We start from the raw sequence: 26,740 nt of genomic DNA on the forward strand, positions 1-26,740 counted from the left end.
AATTTCTATCCAGAGAGACAGTGTTAATACATACCATGGAATGGAGTAGTAGTTTTAAAAACTGAGTTAGAGCTTCATTTATTAGCAAAGCATAATCTCCACGGTATATTACTATTAAAAATAAGTACAAAGAAGGTAAATCCATTTTTATCAAAAAGAGAAAAACCAAATATGTATCCAGGTATGCCTGTGTTTGTATAAACTTGCAGAAAGGTACCAAAAGGTGCACACTAGAAAGGTGTGGTCCTAAGGTCTACTTTGAGTGGAGATTTAAAAACCAAAGAGAAGTCTAGAATTATACATAATCGGAAAATTAAGATAAGCCAAGATCATAAAATCTGTCAGACTTCACTACTCAAGTAGCTAATGGAAGTCAAAGAGGAATACCTTGAGGACATTAGTATCAAAGACCAATGCCTATGTGGATGGATTAAAATTGGAGCAGGAATAAAGAGATGATTATTGACAAATAATTCACAGTAACTTAAAGCCAGGGTCCATAAACTTCTTCCTACGCGGACGTTCTTCACTACTGACGGACCACATTCGTGACTAGGTGACCACAATTCAGATAATTCCTACATCTTGTCTATCTACATCCCTTTCTCTCCTACTCAAAAAAAAAAAAAAAAAAAAAAAAAAAAAAGGAGAGAGAATCAAAATACAAGTGATAGTATGGAGGTAATATTGAATTTGAGATAATTTTGTTTGAAATTAACTGGTATCGCTAACACGTTGCGGGGGATGTACCTCATATCACGTCAACAGCTCACCGTATCCTCACACTGGGCCTGGCACACAGGTAGAGCAGGTGGCCCTGGCATTAGGGAATCCTGGATTTAGGGGCGGCAGGAGGGTGACCAACGGTGCAGTGCAGACTATAAGTCAGACTGGAGCTGGAAAGGGGAAGTGAGAAAAACAAAACAGCCCCTCACAGGAGGGCGAATATCGGCCCCGAGGGCAGACCTGGGCTTCATGGACCCTCTAGGGTGAACACGGCAACATCCACATCACTAAACAAGAGTGGCCGGGAAGATGTTGGCTTTGTGAATGCTGCGCACGAAAATAAATGTAAAGAGACTCAATTTCTGATAGAAGCAAGAACGAGCTTAAAAACATGCACCTTTCGAAAGCAATCTGGCTGTAGCCAGTTAAGAAATGCAATTGTGTGAATGTAGCAACACTGCACGGGAGATTCACATGATGAACCTGACAATGCCACCGATGCTTCTGGTGCTAATTCAGGGCTTCTAGTCTCTTCAGTCCTCTCAAACGACATCATCAAATCTTCGATTCATCAAAGAGATAAGATACTTGCTCATTTTATGTTCTGGTATTTTCTTCATATAAATGGTGTGATGTAAAGGAATACGACTGTCCTTGTCTTGTAACGCAGGCTGCATCGTGTAGCCCTGGACATCCCACGCTCCTCTCTGTTTTAAGTGTAATAATCTCCTAAAATTGCATGCTCCTTCAATGAATAATATTAACAGATTCATTTCAAAACAATCCCTGATAATATGAATTTTTTAAATGTATGCTAATGGCATACATTAGCATGTATGTATGCTAAATGTATGTATGCTAAATGTATGTATGCTAATGGCAAACCAGTTTCTCATGCTAAAAATACAGCCACGTGCACAAAAGTAAACCTGTTATTTCTCATACATATATATTTTTGAAAGTCAACTGGCATCAATTACATGTAATTGATAAGGAAATTATCTGAACCGCTATTTGGCACGCATATGGCAAACTTGCCCTTAATTTACATTCAATTACTCATAGCTGATGCGCGCATAATTTAATGAAGGCACAGCAGCCCCGTTACACACTCCAGTAGTTAATTCAATTAGGCAGTATTCACCTAGCATTTAACTATACTTTCCCTGTGAAGGAATGTTTTTTTCCTTTCATACAACTTAGGGAAGATGGAAGGGGCAAAGAGGCAAACCAGAAGTCCCTTTGGGCTGGGAATCCTTGCTTTATTCAATAATGTCCAGTCAATAACCACTTTACTTTTACATTGATCATCTTCCAGCCCAACCCATCTATTCATTTTTTTTTTCTCCATTCATCACCAAGTTGTATAAACATCTCTCTTCATCCTCGGTGAACAGATCCATGAGGGATTACAAACACATGTTTAAACATCTCCATCCAACTATAATCCCAATTAATAGACTTGCTACTATTATTTTTATCTTTCAAAACTCTTTCTCTTCAGGGCGCCTGGGTGGCTCAGTCGGTTAAGCACCTGACTCTTGATTTAAGCGCAGGTCATGATCTCATGGTTCACGCGTTAGAGCCCCACTTTGGGCTCTGTGCTGACAGAGCAGAGCATTCTCTCTATTCCTGTCTCTCCGCCTCTCCCCTACTCATGCTCTCTCTCTCTCAAAATAAATTTTTTAAAAATTAAAAAATAAGCGACTTTCCTCCTCAAACCTACTTTACTATAGCTCCTACAGCAGCAGAAATAGAAATGGGATGCCCATTTCCAAAAGTAGCTTTGAAAAATGAAGAAATAATGATGGTAGTAGAAGATGACAATGAGAGATATTCAAACATTTTTAAGAGCCCTTCCGTGTGAGAAAGTCCTCTATTCACAACAACTACTGTGTGCATGTGTCATTAGCAGTATTGCCTTCACTTGCAACAGACCTGGCCCCAGGCAAGTCTTATTTTAATTCTTCATTTGATCCATCGCTGACAGCTTTGATCTAGCTTGAAGGAACAATACTAAGTTCCTAGCTAGCCCCTGTCCTTCTCTAAGACAAGATAAATTAATTCCCAGGACGACTCCTTTAAACTTGTTTTAACCCATCCATTGAAAGACTTCTAAAATCCAGAAAACAAATTAAGGAGAAAGAGGCTTCAGAGAAAGGAGAGAGATGAATAAGGATAGTCAATATGAAGAGAGGAGAAACAGATCAAGTATTTGTGAGCAGGGCTGTCTGTCTAGGATAGCCTCCGATGGCATATATAGATCTATCTCCCAGAAGATCACGTAGTTATGTAAAGTGGGGGAAAAGGATCAGAGGATGAACAAATTGATACAGACTCAGATCTGACCAAGAGTTTTTTCTTATGGAAGTGACAGACATTTCTAAAGGATGAAAGAACTTTCTAAAAATGTTCCATCTATTTTGAAATATTCCAGCCATTCTGGTGTTAGTTTTAAGGAAATTAATTCTTTTTAAAAATATTTTAGATCCTTTTTTAAAATGTTTATTTCTTCTTGAGACAGAGAGGGAGGGGGGGGAGAGAGAGAGAGAGAAAGAGAGAGAGAGCGAGCAGGGGAGGGGCAGAGAGAGAGGAGTCACAGAATCTGAAGCAGGCTCCAGTCTTGGAGCCATTAGCACAGAGCCCCATGTGGGGCTCAAACTCCTGAACTATGAGATCATGACCTGAGCTGAAGTTGGACATTTAACCCATTGAACCATCCAGGTGCCCCTAAGTAAATTAATTCTTAAGAAGAATCACCTGGATGGATTCCTTTTTTGCAGCTGCTTTTGAATCCTATTGTATTTTTTTTTTACAGCTCAAATTGTTAGCTCATAATATTTTGGAAGGCACGCTCCTGTGTGGCAACTACATCAGTACCTCATGGAGCACTACCCAGGGGAAATGGGAAACTAAGTGTCTATAAAAAACCCTAACTGTTCCTGGTTCTATTACCCATGGTTCTCTGTTTATTCTTCTCTGCCATATCCACAGATGCCTCTGTTTTCCTGCACTATTTTTTCTCTTCCTGCTCCTTTTTCTTTTCCTCTTCTCATCTAGGACTTACATCTGCCTGTGGTCCCCAGTCATGTCCTGAGAGCCATTAGAATGACTCAGAGCTTCTCAAGGCCCTCACTGCTGACAGTAGGGGGACAGATAATTCCTTGCTGTGTGAACGGCTGTCCTGTGCATTGTAACATGTTTAGCAGCATCCCTGGCCTTTACTCAACAGACTCCAGCAGCATCACCTCTCCTAAATGTGACACACAAAAATGTCCAAACTGCCAAATGTCCCATAGAAAGGAGCAAAATCTCCCCCTTGTTGAGAATCAGTGGAACAGTTGCGTCCACTTCTGCTCCTTCGCTTAATGACTTGGGGGTTAAAATGGGATATGTGAAGACCAGGGCGGCAGCAGAGAAGGAATTATCTCATAGTCAGGTGGCCTCAAGAGGCATTTCTATCAACTAGGTAGGCAGAGTTCAATTTCTCTCTGACTTCTCCTTTATCTGTGAAGCTCAGGAATATCCTGAATCTGCCAGCACCGTGCATTTTGCTTGTCTAACTTATGAGTTACAGGTTACAAGAGATGCCATTAAGATGGAGGGGCTTTGTATTTGGGCCTCAGAGACAGTGCAGGCAGGGATTTTCAGCAGGCTATAAATATCCAGCACATTCTTGGATAACCCATAATGCCTTGTTAGGTTAATACAAGGTGTCATTTTTGAGCCTTCGTGCTTTGTTGGCAATTCACTCTGAATTTAGTAAAAGAAGAAACCAAAGCAATGACATGCCTAAATGGCTAGGAACTGCCATATGCCTCGCTAATAAGGTGACTTGGGCACTCATACTCATACAGAATGCTGTGCTTTCTGTTGAATTTTTCCTAGCCTTAGAAAACAGCTAAAATGCCAACTGCCCATTAGTGAGCTGATAGGAATTTCTGAAGTTGTTTTTTTTATTTAACTTACTTGCATTTATTCATTCTGTCACAGTTAATTCTCCAAGTTTATTTAGTGCCATCTCATCCACAAAAAAGTCCATTTCAAAGCATTTAAGACATTCTGACAGGTCTCTCTCTCTTACATCACCCCCCACACCCCTACACCAAGACAGACTACAGAGTCTGACATGATCAGTTTCTGCATTAGGAAACAAATATTTAGGGGCGCCCGGGCAGCTTAGTTGGTTAGGCATCCAACCCTTGGTTTCAGCTCAGGTCATGATCTCACGGTTTCATGAGTTCAAGCCCTGCGTTGGGCTCTGGGCTGGCAGCAGCACGGAGCCTGCTTGGGATTCTGTGTCTCCCTCACTCTCTGCCCCTCTCCTGCTCACACTGTCCCTGTCTCTTTGAAAATAAACTTAAAAAAAAAAATCTTAAAAAATATTACCTGCCAGTTTAATCATTTCCTGCCAGTTGGTTTGGTCACTTTCTTCTTAACACTAATAGCACCCCAGGGTGCCTGGGTGGCTCAGTTGGTTAAGCATCATAGCGTGCCTTGATTTTGGCTCTGGTTGTGATCTCATGGTCATGGGATCGAGCCCTACAAAAGGCTCTGAGCTGATAGCATGGATCCTGCTTGGGATTCTCGCTCTCTGCCCTTCCCCCACTTGCACCCTCGCTCTCCTGCAAAATGAATAAACATTAAAAAAAAAAAAAAGCTAACAGCACCTCTATCCCATGGTTTTTCTACACATCCTCAGAGTATTTTAGAATCCAGTCTCCTTCATCTCAGCCTCTCAGCAGCAATGACACAATTCACCATTTCCTCTTTCTCTAAAACATATTTCACTCCTGGCTTTCACGATATCACCTTCGACCCATTAGTACATGGTGTTATGACTTCAAGCCCTCCTCTTTATCTAAACTCTCCCTGGGTGATGTCCTCCAGCCTCATCATTTAAATACCATCCATTTCCTAACAATGTGCAAATTTCTATTTCCAGGCCTGAATTTTTTGAGCTTTAAAATGTATACATCTAATTTCCTACACACCCAAACTTCTTGGATCTAATGGGCATAACAAAATCAGTGTGGCTAAAACAGAACTCTCTATTCACCACCCCTCTCACTCACTCACTCCTCCTCCTCCTGACTGCCCAAGATCCCAAGCAAACATGTACATTCATCTTCCCCCAACTCCTTCCCTTAACCAGCTCTCCTTTGTTCCACTCAGGAAATTTCCTCACCACCCTCTCCCTACTCTCTGGCCATGTTAATTCCAACAGTCTCTCTCACTTAAGCTGCCTGTTCAGTGAGCAGATCTTGGGCTTAGGCCCTAGATCTTTTTTCCACTCCTCCCTTAATACCCAAAGGCCCCTGATTTTTATACTTCTGCAAGGAGGGGTGGGGGCACATAATACTCCAGACACTGAAGTTTGGCCACTGCCTTGGCTAGCCTGTATGGTCAGTGCATAAAATCTTCTGAAGTGACATTGATAATACAACAGTTTTGACACCCAAGTTTGACTTGACTGCAAGCAAACAAAAACACAGCAAACTTTTGATATGGTCAATAAATACCACTAATTCTTCTGCACGTTTTTGTTACCAAATAATAAATGAAACAACCACCTCCTGATCTCTGCACAAACACACACAAACGTGGTATAGAGAAAACACAGTACAAAATATCTACCTGTCACAACTCTCACAGCAAAATAACTGTATCAAATAAGCCAGGGTAATAAATAGTATTGGTCTCATAAAACTAGTCAGAATAAATATCTGAAATGTCTAAATAAAAATGCAAAGATGCAAAACATCCATGAGAAAAGAGTACAAACTCTTTAAAAACACAAACAGACTCACAAAATCTTATGCGTAATAGGTCAATTTTTAAAGAGCAGAGATCAGCCCTAGCCTCTAAAAGTACTGAACTTTTAAAAATAAAATGAAACTGAAATAGTGGCTTTAGGTAAATATGCAAGTAGCTACTGGGAGGAATGTTGTGCTCTATCTAAAAATAAAGTGGAAATTTACCCTTTCGTGGTTGATAAACAACAGTCTCAGAACTAGAGTTGTTTTTTTTTTCCTCAATGTAAACACACCCTAAGTGAATTCCTATCCCTTTTATTGCAGCCAGATGGAAGAAAGGACTCTTGAATAGTGGGGTACTTTGTTTGAAACTTAAACCCACAAACAAACAAGAACACCAAGGCTATTTCTGTCATTAAGCATCAGGATAATTAGGCTGCCTGGACCCAGGGCATTATCCACTGGCAGGTGGAGAAGCTACCAAGATGTTGCAAGGTATAAAGTTTTTAAACATTGTTGTTTACACAAAAAGATATTCAGGTGCAAATTTCAGGTGCAGCATAAAAGAAACCAAAAACAAATGTGAGGTACTAAACCAGGATTCACAGATTTAGACATCTTTAAACACCTGTCCCCCACATGGAGTTATGAAAAGGTCTAGGACAGGGTATTTGGAGGGAGTCTTGGCATGCTCTGACTCCCACACACCCTCCCGCAGGGAAGGGGACTGACCTCTCAGAGCAAAGGACTTTACCGGGACTGCTCAGAGCTTTGAGTTTGCCCCCCATAGTCTGGGGTATACTGCACAATGGGATCTGAACCGTGCCTGAGATATCTAATTTCTAAGAGGATGGCTGGAGAGGCCTGTACAGCAGAGTAGGGGCAGGGAAGTGGGGAGGTAACAGCCCTCCCAGAGACTGTTGGGGCAAAGGATATCTGAGTGTTCTCCTGTGGACTTGATGTGGATCACGAGAGACAGGCAGGCTGGGTTTCTTAGATCCTGTCCAAAAGACCAGGATGCACCAGTCAGACTGCATTTTAGAACATCTGCTTGATGGTTGTGGGAAACAGAGAACTCACTTTCCTGGATGTGAAGAAGACACATGCAGCCCTGGTTGCTAATGGCAGCCATCTTGGACACGGAAACATCTAGTTCAGAGGTGAAATTGACAGAAAGAAGAGAACAGAGCAGAAAGACCAGCAGAAAAATGGAGCATGAAGCATGGCCAAACCGTACGTTAAATCCACCCTTGATCTGAACTTTTTTGCTGATGTGAACTAATAGACACTTTCCCCGTCAAACTAGTGTGAATTGAGTTTCTAATATTTGTCATTAAAAGCACTTCATTTTATAATCTTTTCTAAATGATCTGGGAGAAAGTTCACAATCCAAATTTGTGCTATACTAGGATTGTCCAAAACCAGGAAATTGTAAAAGAATCAGAATGTCCACTTCACTTGATTCTTAGAGTAAACTCTATCCCTAGGGAAGATGTGGCCTCTAGTCCAAATGAAGCATTGATTGAAAGATGGACCTTCTTTTTTGGGGGATAAGGGGGTAAAAAAAAGAAGGGGGTTCAATTATGTGTTACCTGGTAATGAACTCTCTGGGAGCCAGAAGAAACTGACTGCAGGTCCTAATGGGAAAATGGGAAAAAAAAAATCCATACCTTAAAATGAGTTTTAACGAGTTGTCTCTACCACTCTATCAACTGAACACCCAATTTAATATTATTAAACTCCGCTAGAAAGTACCTAACTCTTCCAAATGCATCCAGGTTAAACAAAGAAGATAATGCCCCAAATAACAAAAGCATATCAAGCTGGACTGAGAGAAGAAAGGCCATTTAGCTACTGAAATCTGTAAATTTTAAATGGTTTAGATGTGATAGAATGGTTTAGATGTCTAGTGATAGAATGCCAAGGATCAAGAAGACCAAAAGTAAAAAACAGCCCATTTTAATAAAAAAGAGGTCATATTTAATTTGCACCTGAACTTTTGGCTTATGAAGAAAGTCTCTAAAATTCCTCTAAGTACTTAGGAAGAATTTATTCATCTTAGACCTAATACAAGCTGTCACAGTAATTGCGTTTATACCGAGAAGTACTAGGCAAACATGGGTTTTCATAGTCGGTGAAGAGAAAATCGTTGGCCACCTCTGCATTATCACGAAGTGCAAATTAATAGGGTTGAAACTAATGAGGTTTTGCTGGCAGATTCTGAGAGTCTGAATCCCTTTATAAAGTTTTATAACCAAGTTGTCACCGTGGTCATGTCCTGAAGGTTTCCTTGTTAATGAGTGTAGTGATTCTATTTACAGATGTCGGCAATCCTGGGTTCCTTTGTCCCCATACCTGCTTCCCACGGGGCTTTACCAACTTTCTCTGTGTCTAACTTAGTTTTAAAATTTCTCTTTGAGTTCATTCATTCTTTTTTTTTTAATCCTACTTTTAGTTGAATATTGGTATTATAAGCAAGCTAATAAGTTAGTTTTCAACAAAGTCAATCCATCAGTCATGTAGTTTGCTACTGTGAAATCTTAAATTACCTATGAGTTAAAAAAAAAAAAAGGTTTGGTATCGTTTGTGATTTGCCTTTTTATTGCAGGTTTTTTGAGCGAGGTTTCACAATAACATAAAACCATTATTTTGAAAAATGAGACATTTTGTGTTCCAGGAATATTTATTGGGGCCTGAGTCACACACTACAAAGTCCACAAATTTTAACATGTTAAAGTTATCCTTGGTAAAAACAGCCAAATGAAACCACAAGGGTAAAATTTGTTGACTTTTCTTCTCTCACCCATATCAGTATTCAAAATCTGGTATCTACATCAAAATATATTGTATTCACAATTCCATTTCTATCCTTAAAAATGGTGAAGAAAAAAAGTCATAATTTTTCACCTTACTTTATGCCTTCTGCCTGTATTTATTTCTATCAGGAGAAATAGAATCTAATGTTCAAAGCTAAGTGGCTACAATTTGAAGGGATTTTAAGTTCTATATATCTTCTTTATTTGTGGTATTTACTTATGTAGAATGTGTCGTCTAGAAGGGAGTTGTTCATCTGGTGGTATCTATCATAATTACCCAGTAGCTTTAAAAATAGCAATGTCTAGACCACATCCAGAAAATAAATGTTTTAATGTGCATCTTTCATCAAAAAAAAAAAAAAAAAAAAACAATGAAAGAAGTGATTGTTTATGCTTTCGCCATTTGTAGAATAAAGACAGGGAATACTCCCCGTCAAAGTATTGCAAGAACAATCAGTGACCACTGCAGGGATGGCTTTGGGTCCCTGGCTTTGTTGGTGCAATTCAAATTCATGAGAATGCGATTTATGAGGACTCCTCCATTGTCTTCCTCTACGGTAAGCCAGATTGAGGGAAAGAATCGAGAATTCCTCTGTGTTCTGACACAAATTTCTCTGAGGTATAGAAGATTTTTCTTTCCTGTAGAAGTTATATTTTTAAAAAACGTAGCGATCTCTGACAGAAGTCTGTGCTAGATACAAAACATTAAACCACCTAACTCTCTGTTTTCCTTCATTATTCATCAGGGCCCTTGGAAATTCAATATAGCTCAAAAAATACAGATAACGCAGTGTGGCAAGAAGACAAGAAGTTCCAAGCTATAGTTATGGGTCACACTAGAGCAACCTTCTTTCCCATTTCAACCACGGGAGGAGGGAAAATAGCAGTGGGGGCTGGGGAGAGAGACGATCTGGTCGATGCTTAAAAGACAAGGACGCCACGTTTCCATTTCCTTCTCAAATGCATCATTTCAGAAGCAAATATATACGGTTGGTAATTGCTTACAGAAATGGAAAACTGAGAGCAAACAACTGGCTAAAGAAACTCACCTCCTGTAGGCGATCTATGTACATACGGCAAGTCTCCAAGTCACAGTCTCCACGCACGACTAGAATACCCAGAGGGATAGCTACGGGTGAAGGAAAGAGAAAAGTCTAAAATAACAGATTTGATTTTTCTAGATTGGCAAAATGTGTTTCTTATGGTTAAAAAAGTATCTCAGAAATGTAAGTAGTGTTTTGGACATTTCATTATCCCAAATTCTCCTTAAGCCTTCCTTGTGACCCAGTCTCTTTATTTCTGCAGTTGTCCTTCCCTTCCTTGCATGATCTGTGCTGTCCCTGGCCACCTGGCCAGCCTTCCTTTTGTCTTGGTGGCCCACGTACGGAGGGTAATGTCATGGAAACAGTGGATTGGCAGGACCAGGAGGGGGCTCACAGCCAGCTAATCATCAATGCCTGCATTTTCAATAGTCAATGTACCACCAGAGAGTAATTTAAAAATCATGATTCTGGACACTTACCCCCTTTCCCTCCCGAATGCACCGGGCTTAGTCTTTCTGTCAGTTTGCAATGGTTCCCTAGTCAAGAGACTCCCTCCCGGAGGTGCTGCCACCTGCTGGCCACCACCAGAACTAAATAGGCGTAAAATGTTTAAAAAACAAAAACAAAAAAGCTCCTAGGTTTACAGCTTAAAAATCCAACTGATCTTAAAGACGGCCAGTGTAAACATGATAGCAACAGGGCTTCAGGAAACAGGAAAAGCTCTTATGTGCCTTAAACACCCTATATATTTAGGAGGTGGTAAATGTTATACAAGGACTTTGATGGCTAGAACCTCCCCCCTCAGATATAACCGTAAGATTCCTGCAGTACTGAAAAACAGCCTCCTTCCCCAAACTTAAAAAAATGTATTGCCTATTTCTAATTTTAAAAGTATGGTGACACTATTAAATTTATAACATAACAAACACCCTTCAAAATTTTGAATTAACCGACTAGAGACTGGCAAGCACATGATATGCCAGTGGTGTTCACTGAAGATTTTCTAACATCTTTCACTCACTGACTTTTTAAAGCCTCATCATCAATACAGGTCTGAAAGCGCAAAACAGGAGGGCATTAAAAATTAACAATAGAGAAATAAAATACATTTAAAATGTATGGAAAAATCTTGAGGAACTCACAAAGTAGTAGAGAAGACATGCAGATACACAAAAAATAATAACTGTAATAGGGTATATAAAAGTATGAGCTTAGTCATTTGAAAACTACAGGACAGAGAGACTAATTCTTGCCTAAGGGTAGTTTTAGGCTCTCCATAAGATATGAAGCCCCGCTGGCTCTTTTAGTTAGAGAAGCGAGGGTAGTCTAGAGATAAAGAAATCACTTGTTTCTCAGTATTACCTCCTAGACTGGCAACCTGGAGGAACGGGGTGTGGTACGGACCTCTCTAGTGGAAACCACGTCCTGCATACGTAAGTCTTGAAAGCGTCCATCATCTTGTAGAATTATGTAGGCATATGACTCAGTATGAACTCTCTCATCAGGAATGCTCATTTGCCTTCACAACCATAATGCCTGGTAGAGCCACGGTAGACATTCAGAAAAAGTTTATGAAAAGAGGGAGAAGGGCTTAGAGCATGTTCGAGCGTGAAAGAGAAAGTATGTCTTTCAGGGCTGAGTCGGCTTTCCAGGGGAGGCAAAGAAACAAAGGTTTGCAGCAGGAGAGGGAGCATGTACTGGACCCAGGGCTTGCCTTTACCTGTTCTTTCAGAAGCTAAGCAAGACAGTCAGTAGGCAAAAGCATGAGGAGCCCTGTAAAGTGTCCCATGTTTGGAGGAAATAATAATCTGGAGAAATACCTTGTCTCTTTTCTTTGAATATAAACAGAAACATCAGAAAAGCCATTAGCATGGTAATCATGCATCTTTAAATGAAATGGAAGGGAAATTCAGTGAGGAGATTCCTAAAAGTACTGATTAAAGTAATCATCCTCAGCTAGCCTACATAGGTTACCTACCGAAGTAAGGAGAGAATAAAGATTTCTATCACTTGAGGAATGAGGAGGAAAATCTAGAATTTTTGCCTAGAAGTCAGTCAAATGTTGTGGAAATAAAATACAGCCGTAACTAACATGATATAGCCCATGTTAGAATCTTGTTCAGTGATGTTTACTCTCTGTTTTTAATTTTTTTAATGTTGATCCATTTTTGAGAGGACAGAGACAGAGTGAGAGTAGGGGAGGTGCAGAGAGAGAGGCAGACACAGAACTCAAAGCGGGCTCCAGGCTCCGAGCTGTCAGCACAGAGCCCAACACAGGGCTTGAACTCACCGACTCACAGACTGTGAGATCATGACCTGAGCCAAAGTCGGCTGCCCAATTGACTGGGCCACCCAGGCTCGATGTTTTCTCTTAATTTCAAACGTGCCAACGTAGAGAAATAAAATTTGTCAATATCATCTATTTACTTGAATTAAGAGACACGTTTTATAGAAATGCAGGAATCCTGTGAATGTCTCTGATTTCCTTCTATTATCAATGCTTGGAGTAAAACCGGTCACAAATTCAATGCACTTCGAGCAGATATTTCAAACTACAATTAGACAGTAGATATTCCAGACCTAGAATGAAGAAGGCAGAGCTGGGAAAAAGTTCTCAAAGATCTGTCATTTGTTTCTACTATAAGTATAAAATCAGCTACTTTGCATTATTCCTCTAGAAGTCAAGTAAGAGAAAGAGTGCTTTTGATTGATGTTAGCTATTAATTGGGCTTAAAAAAAAAGGGGCATTCTCTGCCACAATTTCATACCATGATTACTGACAATTTGTTGTCAAATATATCCTATGAAAGGAGCAGTGTGCAGTAGAAAGGGTGTATAGTCATTCCCTCTTGAATTCAAATCTCAGCACCGCTTTAATCTTACGGAATTACTCACATTAGCTCTTTGGTCCTACAAGTTACTCAATTCCTTCGATCCTTAAAGTGAAGACTATGGTATTTAGGATGGGTTTCTTCTAGGATTTTATGAAGATTAAATGCAACGCTGTATTTAAAAATGAATAACCAAAACATCAATGTTCTTTCTCCTATACTCCCTTTACTATCTTTAGGACAACTTTAGCTAGAAAATAAATACATATAATCATATATCTTTCAGTTTATCAGGATTGCTGGTAGTTGCATAAGATATATTCCTGTTTTCTTAAAACTAACTTCTACTCTTTCCATAATGGGAAAAATAACTGTAGTATAAAAATATTGTAATCTGACAGTTCCATCTGGGGCTGGACATGATGGCGAAAGAAATTTAGAGAAAATTATCACCTTCATTTTACAATACTGACAACTAACTACCACTTCAGGGAAGTTTCCTTCATATTAATTGAGAGCAAAGAAGGTGGTTGTCACTTGAGCATTAGAGTCATTATCCCCAATCCTGATGATTCATCTTATTTTGGCCTTAAAGATTTTATTCGACTCCAATAAGCAACAACCAATACTCAGCCTACATAATGGAACTTGTATTGCAGGGATCAAATGGAATTTATAGGTTTTAAGCAATAAAAACCAAGCTGGTTTTTCAATTCTGACGACAGATTTAATACTTCCTTTTCTCTTGTCCGAAATGCTACTAAATTACAGTAAATGGGTTTTTTAAAGACATAAACCAAGAAAAAAAGAGGAGAAACAGTGAGAAGATAGTAACAGATAAAGCAGATGGAAAATTGGTAAATGACCCACAGCCCCTATAGAGTCCAGTCCTAAACCATGGATGGGAATGATGAGAACCAACATGATTTTTACAGTAAAACCCTCAGAAATCTTGCAAACTGTCAGCATCACATGCCTCAAGAACTGAGGGTGGAGGGGGCAGCTAAAATAGATCACTAGATTCCACCAGCCACTCTTAGCAGGTACAATTACTTTATAGACAATGGGGACTTACTGACTATCTGCAGAATACAGATCCCCAGACTTCTTCCCTCACTAGGCTCTCCAAAGCTAGTAGCCAGAACCCTGCCTTTTTGGAAAGAGATCTGAAGCCTCCTCTTGGGGAATCCTCAAAGAGTTAAAATAAAATATTCCATCTATGAAATATAAACAGATTGTATTAAAAGAAGATAAAGAATAGGAGGGGGGCGCCTGAGAGGCTCAGTCGGTTAAGCGTCCGACTTCGGCTCAGGTCATGATCTCGTGGTTCGTGGGTTCGAGCCCTGCGTCGGGCTCTGTGCTGACAGCTCGGAGCCTCGAACTGCTTCGGATTCTGTGTCTTCCTCTCTCCCTGTGTCTCTCCCCCACTCATGCTTTGTCTCTCCCTCAAAAATAAATAAACATTTTTAAAAAACTATTTAAAAATAAGTAATAGGAGGAAGAAAAAGGAGAAGGAACACCATTCAGAAAAAAAAAATTCTTGAAAATAAAAAATTGATAGAATAAATACAGTTTAATAGAAATAATAGAAGACAAAGTTGAGGAAATTGCCATAAAAGTAGAGCAAAAATACAAGGAGGCATAAAATACAAGAGAAATGCTAAGAAAAATAAGACTCAGCCAAGTGGCTGAACATTCAAATAATAGCAATTTCAAAAACCAGAGAAAAGAGAAAGGAATAATTACCAGAAATAAACCAAATAAAAAATTTTTCTTAGACTGAAGAACATTAGCTTCAAACTAAAATGGCCCGACAGGTGCCCAGCAAGATGAAAATAAAACAAGAGAAAGACACTGTATTTTAAAATTTAACAATATTGGGGACAAAGAAGTATCTATGACTTTCCAGAGAGGAATAACTAGATGGTATATAAAGGATCAGGGATTAGATGGTCTTAAACTATACAGGCCACTGCATGGTCGGGCAGGCAATGAAACAATGCCTTCAGCGTTCTAGACTTTTACACATGATCCATGCTATCAAACAAGTGCAAGGATGAATGAAAGGCACATTCTCTTTCAAGGAACTATTGCAATACTTCCTCTAACAAAAGTCTGAGTTTGCAAAACGTTGAGGAATGCATGTAACGTAACACATGGGGAACACAACACAGAAGAGGAACCAAAGTAAACCTCCTAGGTGGGGCTAGACAAGCCCAGGGTGACAAATCCGTCGGGCCGCCAAACAATATATACTGGAGCACTGTGACTCACAAGACTGCTATGTGGACAGCTATCATCATTGAAATTTTCAGGGGCGCCTGGGTGGCTCAGTCAGTTACGCGTCTGACTTCGGCTCAGGTCATGATCTCGCACTCCATGGGTTCGAGCCCTGCGTCGGGCTCTGTGCTGATGGCTCAGAGCCTGGAGCCTGCTTCGGATTCTGTGTCTCCTTCTCTCTCTCTGCCCCTCCCCTGCTCATGCTCTGTCTCAGTCTCTCAAAAATAAATAAACTTAAAAAAATTTCATCATCCTTGGAGTTAGTTTTCAATGCAAGGGTAGAGCCCAGGAGAGTCTGAACCAGTTTCTTTTATATATATATATGTATGTACACATACATATACACACGTACACACACACACACACACACACACACACACCAACAACACCGGATCACCCAAGATCCGTAACTTAACCTGCTTTTGAGAGCAACAGTTAAGTTACGGTGGAGCAGAAGAATTCAAAGTTCATTCCCTCTAACCATATTTCTGCTTGATATCTAGAATGCACCCTAACACCCTCACCAATGTTTCTCAGAATTCAATCATTACCTTGTCCCCTAAATCCTCTTACAATGGGCTCATGTGCACTCTCACTCTCAGAGAAGCTGAAGACACACAGTGATGCAGAGACTCCTTCCATCTCTCCTGAGAGTCTTCATCTAAAAGTGAAATCATCATCTTTTCCTTACATGGTGAAGTTTAAGTTGGTCAGCCAGTCTATCTCTATCTCTATTTATTACGGTGTAATTCCTGTTAGAACAGAATTGCGGCTGAATGGGGCTGTTAACCTATTCAAAACACAAACAAAACTATCTCCAGTGGGATCATTAAAAGAAGGTATGAGACCTTAGAGAAAAGCTTCTCAGAAAACGGACAGATTTGCAAAGATTGAGTTATAAGTCCTAAATATATACATAAAAATATTAGAATTGCAGAGTCTTGAGGTTAAATAAAAAGACAGTCATGTCCTGAAAAGAATAAATCAGTGTCAAAAATTCATAAAATAGGGAAGCATTATGAATAATATGGGAAGTCATCAAAAACATAGATAATATTAAAATGCATTTATTTTATGTTAATGCTATTCAGAAATACCCTTTTTAAAACCTGACATTTCCTTAAGCATCAATTTTAGATTTATTGACATAATCTATACAGTTTATGTCCAAAACCCACTCTCTTTCTATCAACTTATACACAGCTTTAGAAACCAATAGTCTGAAAAAGAAACTGTTCCCTAGAAAATAACACCAGAGAAAAGCTAGGCAAGCTTGGGTTTGGCAAAGACGGTTTAGATACAACACCAAAAGCATGATCCACGAAAGAGAAAAGTGGTAAGTTGGAATTCATTTAATTAAAACGTCTACTCTGTCAAAGATACTTTTAAAAAATGAAAAGACCAAACAGATTGGGGGGGGGGGGGGGGGGCGGAAACCTTTGCAGAACACACAAATAAAAGACTGGCATTCAAAATATGCAAAGAATTCTTAAAGCAGTAACAGTCAATTAAAAACTAAGGTAAGATCTGAACAGACATCTTACCAAAGAAGACAAATAAATGGCAAGTAAGCACATGAAAAAGGTGCTCAACATCATATGCCATTAGGGAACTGCAAATTAAAACAATGGGATACTGTTACAGATCTATCAGAATAGCTAAAATTGAAAACAAAAAAAAAAATCCGACACCACCAAATGCTAGGGAGAATGTGGAGCGACAGGAACTTTCATTCATCACAGATGGGAATGCAACATGGTGCACCCACTTTGGAAGATAGCTTGGCAGTTTCTTACAAAACTAAACAAATTCTTACCAGCTGAAAATTATGTCTCCACCAAAATTTGCACATGAATGTTTACAGCAGCTTTATTCATAATTGCCAAAACTTGTAAGCAACAAACATGCCCTTCAGTTGGTGAATGAATGAACAAACTCATTAGCATACAATGGGATGTCATTCAGCAACAAAGAGACATGAGTTTTCAAGCCACAAAAGACAATGGAGGAAGCTTAAAGGCAGACCGCTAAGTAAAAGAAGTTCGTCTGAAAAGGTCACACCCTTCATGATTCCAACTACATGGTATTCTGGACAAGGTAAAACTATGGAGAGTTAAAAAAAAAAAAATAGTGGTTGCTAAGGGTTACAGATAAGGGATGGTTAATAGGTACAGCCCAGGGGTTACTTAGTGTAGTGAAACTACTCTGAATGATACTGTCCTGGTGAATATGCGTCACACATCCGTGAAAACCCATAAAACTATAGTATAGAGCACAAGCACGAATCCTAATGCAGAGTATGGACTTCAGTTAGTACTAATGCGTTAACAATGGCTCATCGATTCTAACAAGAAATGCACCATACTAAAGCAAGATGTTAATAACAGGAGAGACTGTGGGGGTGGGGGTGGAGGGTGTACGGTGAGGGGATATATGAAACTCTGTGTACTTTCCACTTGATCTTTTTGTAAACATAAAAGTGTTCTAAAAAATAAAGTCTATTAATTAAAAAAATAGAAACACAAGAGAAAAGAAAAAATAGGCTCTGAGTTTCCTATATACAGATACTTTGCTCATATCAGAGAATCCACTTACATAAAGAAAAACAAATATTATCTACTTTCTTGGCCATAGTTTTAACACTATTCAAGATGATGGGAAGAAGGGACTAGAAGTAAAAATCAAGGAGGAAGGCAGGGGACTCTAGAGAAAGGAAGCAAAGCCCTAAGGGAGGATGGGAGGGGATGAGTGGAATCTTCCTGTGGTTCTCATTAGTTTTGAATGTGTCAGGGTTATCAGGGAACTAAAGTTCGAACTTGATGGCTGACAATAATTAAAGAGAATGAGTTGGCAATGTTTCAATTCAATTTTTCTCCCTAGGTGCCACAGGTCTGTTTTACAACAACTTGTCGTCATTAACTGCCACAGCTCAAATGGAACAAACAGGGAAATTAATAGGCATATTAGCATTCAAAAGGAAACACAAGATCCTAAGAACTTCATACTTCACCATGGCAGAGCTGGCCTCTGTAAAAGGTTTCATGACACCTGGTTCGTGTGATTAACAGTGATCCTAGAGTTTGGACTCTGTAGCTTGAGCTTAACCTTTCCACAGTTAGTTCCAAGTGTCATCCCCAAGATAGAAGGAAACTATGTAGTTTTTACTGTATTCTATGTGAGGACAGTATTTTCAAGGTGTGCTTTCTACAAAGTAGTAGTTTCTCTACAAATCTGGGTTTCAAACTACAGATCCAATTCTGCTTCTTATCCCAATTATAAACTACCTGAGAAGGCAACCCAAGGGACATCCAACCCACTTTTTTAAAAATCCTCTTAAATGTTTTGTCGTTCATAATCTCACATAACAACTCCTAATATTCACTTTTACTTAACTAGGCAATTGTGTAACAGATAGCGTATGAAAATATTTTTCAGGCCTACAAGTCCTCCACTTAATCATTCAGCACACAAGTTTTAAGGATTTTCTTCTTCCAGAGACAACTGGTGCTAGGAGGTGAGAAGCAACACTAAGACTCAGTACCTGCCCTCAAGGTGTTACAGACCGGGAAAGGAAGAGGGACATTAAATACATCCTCTCCATTATAGACCTTGTGACTTCAATTCTGACCAATGAGAATCTAGTGTGCATAGGACGCAGAGAAGCTGCCCATTTCTTAGGACAGGACGCACTTCACAAAAAGTTACCCCAAATGAAGACAGTAAGGGAGTTTAGCAACAGAGACAAGAATTTCTCAGGCACAGGAAAGTCTCAGTCTTAGACCATCCTTAGATTCTAAGAAACCAAGGCATGAAAATGTTTAGGACTTACAAAAATAAGTGGGTAAAGAGTACAAGGAGGTGAGGTCAAGGCCAGAAGCTTGTGGGGGTTTTTTATACTAAGGAGTGGAGCCTTATTCTCAAAAGATGGGCAGATATTATAGGGTTTCCAACAGATGGTAAAGGTTTCAGATTTACATCAACCTAGAAGGCCTTAATGTGACCCTTGGCTTGACTATACTTGACACGGTGCCTGACCTCTCAGTTCTTATTTAGAAGACTTTCAATTGTAAATTATTTCTCTGTCTTTTTAAGATGTCAATCTTCTCCCAGCCTCTCAGACTTTTGCAACCCTAGAATGTCTTTCTCAAAGATCTGGGAGGCATCTCTCTGATGCCTTCAAGGAAGATTGTGTCCTGCTTTTCAAGGCTCCGTGGGTGGGTAGGAGCCTAACCAAGTACTGCTAATCAGCAGCAAGCACGGATGGCCTGATCACACTGACTAGCGTCCTGCTAATATCCTCTGCTACTTTTCTACCCACTCACCCCAGGGCTTAAAAATTCCCCGCCTTTTGTCACAGCAGAGTTGACTCTTGGTTCTCTATTGCAATACTCTTGAATAAATCCTTCCTCCCCTGTTTAATTGTTCCAGGGCAATTTTTCTTTGACGTTTTAGAAAAATCATTGGAGGAGATGTGGAAGACAAGGTGAGTGGCAGGAAGGTGAGTTAGGAAGAGCTTTAGCGTTCAAGGAGAAGAGCAATGGTGAAGCCCAGAAGAGAAGACTGTGGGAGAGAGACATGTGGGAGAGAGATTAAAGTCAAGCAATCAACTCTGTGAACAATTGGGGAGTGAAAAGGAAAAGACACAAGGGAGCCTCAAGGTTGTTTAGAGTGGCCATGGCAGCTATAACCTCCTTGTAACCTCCCTAATGCCACAGTGGACTGGTGCCTGTTGAGCTCGTGAGAGAGTGGAGGAAACAGATGGTGAGATGAAGGGTCAGGGAGGGCTGGGAGGAGGGACATTAAGAGAGAAAGAGAGGGAGAGATGGGTGGTTTGGTTATGAAAACAACATAAAAGTGTCTTTTGTAATGATGGACAACAAAGACCACTTATAAATGCCTCAAAGGCAGTTGATAACACCTCAACTATCTGAAAGGGGTTTCTGAGTTAGCATGTTGTTACTGGCAGAATTCTTAAGAATATTCTCAAGACTAGGGGTGCCTGGGTAGTTCAGTCAGTTAAGCATCAGACTTCAGCTCGGGTCATGATCTCGCGGTTCGTGAGTTCAAGCCCCGCATGGGGCTCTGTGCTGACAGCCCAGAGCCTGGAGCCTGCTTCCGATTCTGTGTCTCCCTCTCTTTCTGCCCCTCCCCCATTCAGGCTCTGTCTCTTTCTCTGTTTTTCTCTCTCTTAAAAATAAATAAGCACTGGGGCACCTGGGTGGCTCTGTCGGTTAAGCATCTGACTTCGGCTCAGGTCATGATCTCGCAGTCTGTGAGTTCGAGCGCCGCATCAGGCTCTGTGCTGACAGCTCGTAGCCTGGAGCCTGCTCCGGATTCTGTGTCTCCCTCTCATTCTGCCTCTCCCCCACTCATGCTCTGTCTCTCTCTCTCTCAAAACTAAATAACATTAAAAATAAATAAATAAATAAATAAATAAGCATTAAAGTTTTTTTTTAGAAAATATTCTCATGCCTGGAGAACCAAGAATAGAGGAAGGAAGGAGGAAGAAAGACCATGTCCTAACCCCCAGACATCCATCCAAAGCCCGTAATACAGACCCTCAGGAAATCAGAATTAGGCAGCAATAGATCCTTTTCTTTTCCTCTTTGTAATCACCAGCATACAGGCATAATCAATGGAAAAGCAGAAGAAAGAGAAATCCAGAAAAAAAAAAGTTACAACAGTCTTCTGAACCAAAATAGAAGTCAGATGGAGAATGCAACCCAATAATGGCTAATATGTTTAAAATTGCACAAGCTTTCTTTTTCCCTACTTCTGATGAATTTGGCTCTTATATTACCAGTGATAATCTGGGGAAAGTATGGGCAAAGGCCCAATACTCTTACTATAATACAAACCAAAGGTCCAGATGAAACAATTTTATGAAATGTCATAATCTTCCAACTTAATATCGAAATTTACCAACAATGATGTAAATTTCTATTTTTGATGGTAAGAACTCCATTTCAATGAAAATTCCTAATATCACACACAAAGAAATTCTAGTGAAATTCTGCAACGACAAAATGTGTTATAAAATCCCTTGGGAGTTATTCCCAGTGTGAAATGTAATAGCAGCTTTTAATGGTGAGTTCTAGAATATACTTGATGATGCACACTAGAAAACAACATAATTTTTTCCCAGGTACATTTATCCGTAAGGTAGTATTTGCAAAATTCCTAGCTACAGAGAAGAACCATCACTGATAACTGATGAGAGCCAGTGCTCTAGTATTTAGGAGCTAACAAATACTTGGTTATGACAATGGAATCTTGGTTATGTGCCCCGACCAGCCATATAAATACAGAAGTCAAATGAAACATTAAGTATCCAAAAGCAAAGATTCCTAACTGTTCCAAAACTTAAATACTCAAAATTATAGTTAGCGACACAACTTCAAATGTTTTCACATTTTTTTTTTTTTTTTTTTGCATATCATACTGTCCATTGTACTGTATGGTGATGGGCAAGGTCACCAACAGTTAGATACTGAGGACACATTCAGTCATGCAGCTGTGAATTTCTGAGTTCATTGGATACATGTGCAGAATTAATGACAGATTTCCTAAAATCTTCTGAAGAGGCCTAAATCTCTTTCTGGAAGCAAAAAGAATAAACTAATTACAAGTAGACAGCCGCTAACGGAGAGATGTGAAATAGGGCAGATTTAAGCAAACACATCCTTAGAATCTGACAACCCAGGGGACTCTCTAATTCTATTTATCAGTGACTCCCAAATAGTGCCATGGATCAGTCATTCAGGAAACCCACTAAGTATTATTAAAAAAGAGTGCTTTCCCCAGGATGAACTATGAAAAGCCTACATCTTTTACCTAATGTTAGTAGCACATACAATTGTCGTTCTGAGTCAATCTGCAAAGAGGTTATTTTCACATTAGCACACATTTCTGTCCTTAGGTCTATTCAGTTCAATAGTTTTACCAATAAACTGGAAGAATACAGAGAAGAAATGTCCATCTTGTTGAAGATCAAACTCTGGAGTTAATTCTGACTCCAGTGTTAGGCTAGAAATAGCCTGAAATTTAGATTGCCTTGCATTTCAGTTTCCAATTTTAATCACTCAAATTCCAAGTGGAGAATATTTAGCTTAATAATAGTTCATGTCAAAAAAGAACTGTTAAGAAAAGGTCATCATTAACATTTTGTGTTTTTTTTTACCAAATTCTGACACATCAAAAGAAGGTAACTTATATTCCAATTCCCTGAATTTGGAATGGTAGGATCAAAAAATACAAAGAAAACTTTGGAGGCTAGTGATCGTATGACTCTAATCCCTAGCACCTAGAACAGCACTTGGTACATGGTAGGTATTCGGTAAATAGTTGTTAATGAAGAAGTGAATGAATGGACTCAAGGATTTCTAGCATGTAGGTGGTTCCTTCCTGGCCTTAGTTTAAAAATCAGGAGCTCAGTTACATAAACGAGATGAGGCTTTCGGAAGTGAAGTGCCCCACCCGGATCCACGATGGGACTGAGGCACTCGTTCCCTCAGCTGCTGAAGTGTTGGCTGTTGGCTCTACTCATAGCTCATGGCTGAGTTCCTCTCCAGGAAGGAAGCTACCCTACTCAGGGTTTGCTTCCTCCCAAGGAAACAATCCTTGTTTCAACTGGGACAATCCTAAATGGCCATCCCAGATGCAAACGTCCCTCTGGCAACTATTACAGCTCAACTTCCTCCTCGGCCTGACGCTACTTTTCTCCCTTTTCACAACTGCTGTTCCCTCTTGAAGAATCCCCAATAAGCCTCATACGTGTAAAACTCAAAAGCCTCAGAGTCTGTTTCTGAGGAAACCCAACCAACAACAAAAACTATGATCCCAAACTCTTTTTTAAAACACATTTCTAGGGGCGCCTGGGTGGCTCAGTTGGTGAAGCGTCTGACTTCGGCTCAGGTCATGATCTCACTGTTCATGGGTTCAAGCCCTGCATCGGGCTCTCTGCTGTCAGCATGGAGCCTGCTTCAGATCCTCTGTCCCCCCTCTGTCTCTGCTCCTCCCCTGCTTGTGCTCTCTCGTCTCTCTCAAAAATAAATAAACTTAAAAAAAAAAAAAAAAGGACAGTGTACTGGATTAGAAGAGACATGTAAGTTCAAATCCTGTCACGGTGTGATGAATCAAAGTGTCCCCATGAAAACACATGCACACAGCACATAGAGAAGCCCTCTGTAAACCATGATGCAGCGGGCAAACACTAGGTGTTTTTATTATTAAATATGATGCCATGACTGCAGCGGCTGATCCCACACCACTCACATGTTAACATGAGGATTAAAAAGCAAAAATTTTATACAAAGCTCTTAGAAGGAAGTCTTTAAAGAGAAGCCTACCTGCCATCTGAGCTGATACCCTACAGCTGTCCACCCAGGAAGGTCCCAACAAAACAAACTGGGATGCTGTGTAAGCAGTAAGAACTGGTCATTATTTTGTGCGTGTGCACAGAATAAACTAATGAAAATGAAAAATATTCCTTTGGGCGGAGACTTGAAGCTATACCTGGAGTTGACGGTTCTCATTACCAAATGCTAAGTTTCAACAATGAAAGAAGGATCAAATAAATATCAACACTTTAGGCTTATTTCCTAGCCTGAGACTTAAGGTCATCAGCATCGACCTCACCACAGTTCTGGAAGCGTCTTTTCTTATAAACAAAGCAAGGCTTTGGATGATAATCAGAGTTAGATTACAAAGGGATTTATATTAAAAATAAGATTATCATCTTCATGTCTAATATTCTCCTGGCATCTGAATCTCTGGAGTTGGAAAGAAAGAGAATGCACTCGTTTTTGTTTGTTTGTTTGTTTTTTTAATTCTTTTTAATGTTTGCTTATTTTTGAGAGAGAAAGAGACAGATAGAGCCCGAGCAGGGGAGGGTTGGAGAGAGAGGGAGACACAGAATCTGAAGCAGGCTCCAGGCTCTGAGCTGCCAGCAGGGAGTGACACGGGGCTCAAACCCACAAACTGTGAGATCATGACCTGAGCCGAAGTTGGATGCTTAAGGGACTGAGCCACCCAGGTGCCCCTGAGAGTGCACTCATTTTTAAGTCAAGACCCCTAGGAACTGATGAGTCAGACTCCACACATTCTTATGAAAAGCCAGTGAATTAAATCATCTATATCTAAAGTGATGCTCAGCAATCCTGCCTGGTCCATTCATTGTGTTGCTCCTCAAATTGATTATTTCCAACTTTCTCTGCTCTTTCTGAACACTGATACCCTCCTATCCCAACCATTAGCCTGTAGCCTTGCTTCTTATTTCACTGAGAAAATAAAAATCATCAGAACGGGACGTCTTCTCCCGAGTACCCAAACCTTCAACTTACCTGCCTGTGTATCGCTCCTCTGCCTTCCTGCTCTGTACTCTGCAGAGCCTGCCTCCAGCTCTCACTGGGCCCTAGGTCCCATCTCCACCCACACAAAGCCATTCCCCCTGGAGCTGACCTTCTCTCTTCAATCGAGTTCTCTCTCTCCAGTAAAGCGCCCCATCAGCAGAGACAGCTGCACTATCTGACAAGTAGAAAGATGTCCTCCCTGGATACCACATCCCCTTCCAGCCACCAGCCCATTCTCTCCTCCCCTTTATAGCTAAACATCTAACAAGAGCAACCTGTGCAGACTTACTTCCCTCACTCCGGTGTGGACATGTACCAACTCTATTCATCTTTTCACCCTTAACCTCTCGTGAGGTGACTAATAACCGCCCTCTGCCCAAATCCAATGATCAGCTCTTAGCATGCAATTCTTCCTCCACCTCTCTGACTCTGGGGCTTTCACAGCGTTCTCTCACTGTTCTTTCATAAAACATTTTTCTTCTCTAGGCTTGCAATCAACAGGCTGTCTGTTTGTTTGTTTTCTAGCTCACCACGTGCTGCTTCTTGGTCACTGTGGGTCCTCTACATGTCCCCTACCTCTATTTACCAAGTTGCTCAGCCCAAAACCTCAGAATTTGGGGGAGAATTAAATTATATGATAGGAGTAGAAATGTTAAGACATTTCCTTGCTCACAGTGATAGTGCACTATGAGTTGACTATTATTTTTACTTATTATTACATTTTAAATGAAAAGAGAAATATAAGATTCAGAAAAAAGATGGAGAAGACAGTAAAGAACATAAGCACTCTGGGTAAATGCCAACCCATGAAAATAGGAAAAGACAAACACTCACAAAGGGATGGACAGTGCCCTTCAGAGAACAGACTGATACCATCTAACTCCTGAGAGAGATTTCAAAATGGAACACCTACCCCCACCAAATGGAGGCCTTATCTCTACTGAATAGCCCAGTTATCAACTTGTTAAATGAGGGGGAAATATTCAATTTTAGATGAAGTAATCAACAGAAAGAAAAGTCAGTATTTATAGCAAATTCATGAAGCAAAATGCATACACACAATTTTCTAATGTTCACAATTTTCTAATGTTAGTTTTCTAAACTAACACCTAGTTTAACCACTGCATTTCGCAGATAAAGCACTTAAAGCCTGAAGAGGATAAATGTATTGTCCAGGGTCATACAACTAATTAGTGCTTAAATTGGCTTTTCTCATTCTCGCTTATAAATTCCTATCCCTTTCTTTAGTTATTTAAGTGGTGTTTGCTGGGAAAATAGGTACCTAGTACTTCCATAGCCCTACTGCAATTCTCATCACATGAAAAAAAAATTCCAGCGAAGCAGGGACTATTTCTGTTTTGGCTTTTTTTCTCCACCATGGTTTGCTTGGAGTAAGCACTCAATAAATGTGTATTGAATAAATGATACCGTAATGTTCAATGTCCCAGTTTCATCTTCTAATGCTTAGCATCTAACATGGTATCTGGCATATATTTGTTGCAAATACATAGTTTTTGGAAGCATGAATGCATCTTGACTGAATGGCTCCACCATTTTGACAAATGTGTTACATTCACTTGAGGTCAAATATGGAAACTGGAAAGCATGAAAATTCAAGTGATCCACCTCCCCCAAGTTTGAGGACAGGTTAAACTTGGTGACTTACAAAAAGTAACACAGGGAAAGGGGAAAAAAATTAGTAGCTTTGCAGTGGAGAAACCTAGCAAATACAACCTTAGCCAAATGATCAGGTTTACCATCATCATGGATGTCGTGTGGATATCATATACCCCTAAGATAATGGGACAAAAAGAGACTTCAGCTCTGTAGTATTTGTTTTTCAAGAGCCCACAACTCCAGTCTAGTTATGAGTAAAATAATAGGCAAAGCCAGATTGGGGGATAGTCTATAGGATACCTGGCCAGTATTCCTCAAGAC

The 26,740-nt window shown here is 40.0% G+C and overlaps 1 protein-coding gene across 2 annotated transcripts in view; it reads right to left on the reverse strand.

The window, feature by feature from the left end:
- The window catches only part of DGKI (diacylglycerol kinase iota), a 444,548-nt gene that overhangs the window by 95,451 nt on the left and 322,357 nt on the right, over positions 1–26,740 (reverse strand). For both annotated transcript variants that reach the window (XM_042927643.1, XM_042927642.1), the window contains 2 exons: positions 10,348–10,427; positions 8,075–8,119 (listed from right to left, as the gene is read on the reverse strand). In XM_042927643.1, coding sequence (XP_042783577.1) covers positions 8,075–8,119; positions 10,348–10,427 — 125 coding nt within the window. The remainder of the gene's footprint in view (positions 1–8,074; positions 8,120–10,347; positions 10,428–26,740) is intronic.

This window comes from Panthera leo, chromosome A2, assembly GCF_018350215.1.
Source record: "Panthera leo isolate Ple1 chromosome A2, P.leo_Ple1_pat1.1, whole genome shotgun sequence".
NCBI lineage: Eukaryota > Metazoa > Chordata > Mammalia > Carnivora > Felidae > Panthera > Panthera leo.